This window comes from Salvelinus namaycush, chromosome 14 (assembly GCF_016432855.1).
Source record: "Salvelinus namaycush isolate Seneca chromosome 14, SaNama_1.0, whole genome shotgun sequence".
Lineage (NCBI taxonomy): Eukaryota > Metazoa > Chordata > Actinopteri > Salmoniformes > Salmonidae > Salvelinus > Salvelinus namaycush.
Window position 1 is genome coordinate 36,715,939 of NC_052320.1, and position 7,212 is coordinate 36,723,150.

The following is a 7,212-nucleotide window of genomic DNA, read 5'->3' on the forward strand; positions in this document are numbered from 1 at the left end:
CTTCTGACCCACTGGGAATGTGATGAAATAAATAAAAGCTGAAATAAATCACTCTACTAGTATTCTGACATTTCACATTCTTAAAATAAAGTGGTGATCCTAACTGACCTAAGACAGGGAATTTTTACTAGTATTAAATGTCAGGAATTGTGAAAATCTGAGTTTAAATGAAATTTGCCTAAAGGGGAATGTAAACGTCCGACTTCAACTGTGTGTGTGTGTGTGTGTGTGTGTGTGTGTGTGTGTGTGTGTGTGTGTGTGTGTGTGTGTATATATAAACTCAGCAAAAAAAGAAATGTCCTCTCACTGTCAACTGCATTTATTTTCAGCAAACTTAACATGTGTAAATATTTGTATGAACATAACAAGATTCAACAACTGAGACATAAACTGAACAAGTTCCACAGACATGTGACTAACATAATGGAATAATGTGTCCCTGAACAAAGGAGGGGTCAAAACCAAAAGTAACAGTCATTATCTGGTGTGGCCACCAGCTGCATTAACTACTGCAGTGCGTCTCCTCCTCATGGACTGCATCAGATTTGCCAGTTCTTGCTGTGAGATGTTACCCCACTCTTCCACCAAGGCAACTGCAAATTCCCGGACATTTCTGGGGAGAATGGCCCTAGCCCTCACCCTCCGATCCAACAGGTCCCAGACGTGCTCAATGGGATTGAGATCTGGGCTCTTCGCTGGCCAGGGCAGATCACGCACAGAATGTGCAGTATGGCTGGTGGCATAGTCATGCTGGAGGGTCATGTCAGGATGAGCCTGCAGGAAGGGTACCACATGAGGGAGGAGGATGTCTTCCCTGTAACGCACAGCGTTGAGATTGCCTGCAATGACAACAAGCTCAGTCCGATGATGCTGTGACACACCGCCCCAGACCATGACGGACCCTCCACCTCCAAATCGATCCCGCTCCAGAGTACAGGCCTCGGTTAACGCTCATTCCTTCGACGATAAACGCTAATCCGACCATCACCCCTGGTTAGACAAAACCGCGACTCGTCAGTGAAGAGCACTTTTTGCCAGTCCTGTCTGGTCCAGCGAAGGTGGGTTTGTGCCCATAGGCGACGCTGTTGCCGGTGATGTGGGGGTGTGGACCTGCCTTTGAACAGCCCTACAAGCCCCCAGTCCAGCCTCTCTCAGCCTATTGCGGACAGTCTGAGCACTGATGGAGGGATGGTGCGTTCCTGGTGTAACTCGGGCAGTTGTTGTTGCCATCCTGTACCTGTCCCGCAGGTGTGATGTTCGGATGTACCGATCCTGTGCAGGTGTTGTTACACGTGGTCCTGAAAAAGGGACGTTTCTTTTTTTTGCTGAGTTTGTATACAGTACCAGTCAAAAGTTTGGACACAACTACTCATTCAAGGGTTTTTCTTTATTTTTAATATTTTCTACATTGTAGAAGAAGACATCAAAACTATGAAATAACACATATGGAATCACGAGGTAACAAATAACGTGTTAAACAAATCTAAATATATTTTATCTTTTAGATTCTTCAAAGTAGCCACCCTTTGCCTTGAAGACAGCTTTGCACACTCTTGGCATTCTCTCAACCAACTTAATGAGGAATGCTTTTCCAACCGTCTTGAAGAAGCTCCCACATATGCTGAGCACTTGTTGGCTGCTTTTCCTTCACACTGCGGTCCAACTCATCCAAGAACCATCTCAATTGGGTTGAGGTCGGGTGATGGTGGATGCCAGGTCATCTGATGCAGCACTCCATCACTCTCCTTCTTAGTCAAATAGCCCTTACACAGCCTGGAGGTGTGTTCTGGGTCAATGTCCTGTTGAAAAGCAAATGACAGTCCCACTAAGCGCAAACCAGTTGAGATTGCGTATCGCTGCAGAATGCTGTGGTAGCCATGCAGAAATCTATTGATCAGTTTCCACATGATCCTAAAAATACAATTAAGAGCAACCAAGAGCAACACACATGCACGCACGCACGCACACACACACACACTTGTGATTTAGAAAAACGACATTGAAGGAGTTCTTGGCGATTTCGTGATCAGTGATCAAGATTAGGAAACAGATAAACTCATGGCCGTGACATAATATGTCTCTTTTCTTCAAATTGGAACTGGCAACATTCCACCTCAATTATTTTCAGGCTTAAATAGAAAGGGAATGATGTTCCTCAATTATCTTTTGAATTAATCATTTTAATGACGGTTACTGAGCTAGAAAGTCTACCACCTATTGACGTGTTCCATAAAAATACATAAATACTCGGATGGACATGCCTGCAGTCAGCATGCCACTTGCACACTAACTCAACACTTGAGACATCTGTGGCGTTGTGTGACAAAACTGCACATTTTAGTGTGGCCTTTTATTGTCCCCAGCACAAGGTTCACCTGTGTACTGATCATGCTGTTTAATCAGCTTCTTGATATGCCACACCTGTCAGGTGGATGGATTATCTTGGCAAAAGAAAAATGCTTAATAACAGGGATGAAAACAAATGTGTGCACAAAATTTGAGAGAAATAATGTTTTTGTTCATATGGAACATTTCTGGGATATTTTATTTCAGCTCGTGAAATATGGGACCAACACTTTACATGTTGTTTTCATATTTTTGTTCAGTGTATATATAGTGTATATATAAGATATATATATATAGATATATATCGATATATATAGATTAACATCTCAGTAACGGGTGTAATAAACCCAACTACTAACAAGTTGGATTAGATTGGAAAAAAGTATGGTATTTATGTTTGTATAGTATACGATTAATCAACCAGTCAATGTACAAACAACACAGGTATTGAAGCAAACAATTCTGAAAATCACCCTGCAATAGAGCACTCTGGGAAATGTGATAACGATGAGTGTGATTTTAAGTGGTTTTGAGCAAACATACATTTGTAATTTACTCAACAAGCTTGTTGAAATTCAGCTAAAACAAACTTCAATGTTAGCTCAAATTATTTTCCTTTTGAAGTCCACTCAACTCACAGACATTAAGTAATTGGTTAGGGTGGCATTTTCTTTGTGTAGATGTGTTGCCTTGGTTGCAATATGTCCCCAAATGAATAGTGAAAAGGTTCATGTAAGGGCCATCACAGATGGGCAATGTGTGACAAAAAAAGCAGACAATTCACACAAACATAATTACAGTAGTAAAAAAGCAGGAATTATTGTTGTGCTAATACCAGCTGGTTTGACATGCACATGGAGCATCACTCCAACCAAGTCAATATTTGACCCCAAATACAGTTTGCAAAATGACTAAATATCACACTTGTTCCCAATAACAACCACTACTTGATCTTCTGTAAATCTTCTACCCTTCAGTGGTGTATTATCAAAATATTATCCAGGTGCTGATGACTTCCATTCTACCAAGCAAATCTCTCCATCTGAATGTCTGTGTTGGGCCCCCCAAGAGGTTCATCATGACCTGTTCAAAACAAATCCCTTTCTCCAGTGATATAGGAGATGAAGAAAAACATGCTTTAATAACCCGCCTAGTTCATCCACTATCCTCGTCTTCCAAAGTGCTGAAGATCAGCCTGGAAGTTGTAGTCTGGACAGACCTTCTGTGCCAGTTTGTAGTCGGTGCTGAGAAAAAAGATGAATACACAGATGACCTTGAAGGGCTTGGCACAGATCCAAGCGGCGTGAGACTGGGTGTGTTCTGAGTAGCAGGTCTGGGAGGGATCGTAGAGGCATGGCTTTGTTTTCTTGGCTCTGTTGGTCCTCTGGTACTCCACCACGCAGTTGAGGGCCTTCATCTCCTGCTGGTGCTCATTGGGGGTGGACTGCGGCTGACTCTGGAACTGGAGTTTCGGGCGTCCCACATCCTCCCATTCCACGGCTTTGGAGGGAGGAACGATGCTCACCGAGATATTCCCCAGGCGGGATGAGTTGTGGCGGAAGTACACACTGAAGGTGCCGTTGATGTGGTCCACTATCTTACCCGTCACCAGCAGGCTGAACTTGATGGTTTTGATGTTGAGGTAGAAGTTGCCCCAGCCAAAGGTCTTCTTGACCTTGACAGGTGTTTTTATGGGCGGCTTGGATTTGGAGCGAAACTGTGACTGATCCAACGGGAGGGAGAGGTTTTGTGACCAGCCATATGGGCCAAGAGAGCTATAGCTGGAGGCCTTACGCTTGGTGGATACATGTTTGACTTTCATTACAGCTCCAAGGTTTCCTTCTTCCCCCCTCCTTCCTATTTCATAGGTAAGGGGCTGTGAGGTGTTGTCAACATTTGGGTCGAGGTTCAGATAGTCCAAGGTCTTCCCAGCATCCCCCTCCTGCACCTACGGATAGATGAATGAAGGATAAGTTTTGTATTTTTTCAGTCCGTCTCTCTCTTTGTCTCTAATGAATTGTTGTCAATCTTCACATGCCTGTGGGCTTGATATGGATGTAACCTTAATACAGTGAAGGTAGAAATATATTGATCAGTTCCCACATGATCCTAAAAATACAATTAAGAGTACATGAGTGTTAATGAGGAATTGACAAAGACATTATTAAAATGATGGGATGATGCCACAAGCTCATGAAAATGTATAAAAAGATAGTTATTCTCATCGATCCATTATCCACTCGAAAAGACATTGGATACAGTCTCTTTGTTCTTGCCCCGAGCCATTGTGGGCCAGGAGTGTTTAATTGGTAGGTTGATTGTAACATATAGTTGGAGAGTATAGACTGATGCACTAAGTGCTCATGTAAAGTGTGAAGTCCGCTTGGCTCCATGTCCTCTGCTGCAGCCATCTGTTATCTGTTTCATAGTTGTCAGCTACAGAAATATTACAGCAGCCAAGAGCAACACACATGGACGCACACACACACACACATTTGTGATTTAGAAAAAAAACATTGAAGGAGTTCTTGGCAGTTTCGTGATCAGTGATCAAGATTAGAAAACAGATAAACTCATGGCCGTGACATAATATGTCTCTTTTCTTCAAATTGGAACTGGCTACATTCCACCTCAATTATTTTCAGGCTTAAATAGAAAGGGAAGGATGTTCCTCAATTATCTTTGGATGAATCATTATAATGACGCTTACTGAGCTAGAAAGTCTACAAAAAGACCAGTATTCACGCTAACCTGTTCCAACTGGACAGGATTTAGAAGTGCGGGTGCCAACTAGACCGCAGTTAGACAGACACACACACGCACACACACAGAGAGACAGAGAGAGAGCGAAAGAGAGACAGGGAGAGAGACTGAGCCAATAAACTGTCTAGTGTCTCCCATCAAACTAGATAATCTTCCAAAAACACTGACGTGTTGCAGAAAAATACGTAAATACTAATAAGCACATCAGTCATGAGGATTTTCTATCAATCCAATATTTCTAAGATTAAGTACACAACGGTGGGTTGTAAAGTCTGCTACAGTGTACTATATGCCAAGCCCACGGGACCAATATTATACAGCATAGCATGCTCCCAATCCCATTCATTGATGGCTAATATGATATATCCTTACTATATACCCAGCACATCTCACTGTATATTAGCCTACACATCATCAACGTATAATATAGCTTTAACTACATTTCTTTTCTCTGCATGCCTTCTCATAACTACTCTCCTGTCTGTAATCCACTGTCAAACCAATGATCCATTACAGAACCCTCATCAGGCTAATGAACTCTGAGCCACTGCATTCATCTCCTCCACTAGCTGGGTGGTAAGTCAGCCATGCTCCAGCTCTAATTGGGCAGCACACTCTGACAGTCATGTCCATGGCTCTGTGTCCGGTTGTCTGTATGTCTGGCCATGGCTGGGTTAGAATACAATCTTACATGGATAACCTCAGCTCATGGTAATGGGGATGGCAGTGAAAGATGGTGCACGTGTTACACACCACTCCATGGGCAACAATCATTAGTGTACTCACATGATCGTCATGTATGAGAATGGTGCTGGAGGAAAGAAAATAGAGGCTGTTTTTGGTAAATGTATAGGTCATCAAAATGTTGTTAAGGCTCACTGTGGTTCATGCTGAGCCCCCCCCCCCCACCCCCCCGAGGAAAGCGCTCAACCTGAGTTGCGCCATAACCGAGTTACACCAACTCTACTGTGAACAATGAACAATGTTTCTCCAGATTGTGTTTGCTGAGCAAATGATCAGTTTAACCCGGCACAGCTGTCAACCCTCAGGATGAAGTATACTGTAACGACACATGGAGTTAATTTGCGACCGAAGAGGCCAATTAAATGATAACATTTCTAGTTATTATTGGTACATGAATAAAAAAAAAGTGATTAATATAGCATTAATATGGAGACTGTAGATTGCGTAAATTCCGTCTGTCTAATGATCCCAATAAGAGTTTGTGTTCTTCAACTTTTGATATTTTAAATTAATACCTTATTCAGCCAGTGCATTGATAACAAATCATGAATTTGCTAAATGTGGGTAACAGTGTCTTTATTGCTATCATCAGGAGGACTAATTAATGCTGTTACGTAAGTGAACATCTTCAGACCTTACAACTGCATAGACACAAATAGCATTTGGAATTATTTATCACCATGAGATAGTTTGAGGGAACCAGAGTCTTCTGGGGTATGTTGAATATAAGATCATAACTTAGATAAAGAGAAATTAACTTTGAGGAAGTTCTATACTGTAATGGAAAACTGTAACTTTTACTGTAATTTTTTTGTTGTATTTTCAACAGTAAAATACTCAAACGTTTTACTGCAGCATACTGAATATTATGGTGCATTGTGGGAAAATGTTGTCGGTAGGGAAAGATTGCTGTATTTCGAATGGTGCTGTAATTCCACCCCACAGTTTACAGTACCTTACCATATTTTTGGAGCGCCATAAACCTTTTGACCACTAGTGGGTGCATGGTTGTTGTTGTTTTTGGCCCAATAACATATTTTGAGGCGTGCCTTGTAATAGGCTATCTTTGTTGCTCCCATGAGTGAGAGTGCTGTAGCAATTTAACTCGTATCTAGTTTTGAAGGGCTCCTCCAAATAGGATCGGACCTCCATTATGGCATCTGCTGAGGGATTCCTTCGTGCTGCATCCCCAGTTGCTCTCCCGTCAACAGCATCCAAACAGCAGACGTTTGTGGCACTACTGCTGGTGCTTCTGCTCCATCTGCTCCCTCTTCTTCCTGTTGCCCTGGTGCCTGAGCCAGCTGACTGCTGGGGCTGTCCCTCCCTGCTGCTGAGGTTATTCTTTGAAGAGCCTCATCA

At 42.5% G+C, this 7,212-nt stretch overlaps 1 protein-coding gene across 1 annotated transcript; it reads right to left on the bottom strand.

The window, feature by feature from the left end:
- Positions 1-3,508: 3,508 nt before the first annotated feature.
- On the bottom strand, positions 3,509-4,168 carry LOC120058735 (neurexophilin-4-like). The gene has a single exon (XM_039007477.1). The coding sequence runs from the start codon at positions 4,166-4,168 to the stop codon at positions 3,509-3,511; it is 660 nt and encodes a 219-aa protein (XP_038863405.1).
- Positions 4,169-7,212: the final 3,044 nt, after the last annotated feature.

Bases quoted from the DNA above. Each gene is read 5' to 3' on its own strand.
- LOC120058735 (XM_039007477.1), bottom strand. From the start codon at position 4,168: ATGAAAGTCAAACATGTATCCACCAAGCGTAAGGCCTCCAGCTATAGC.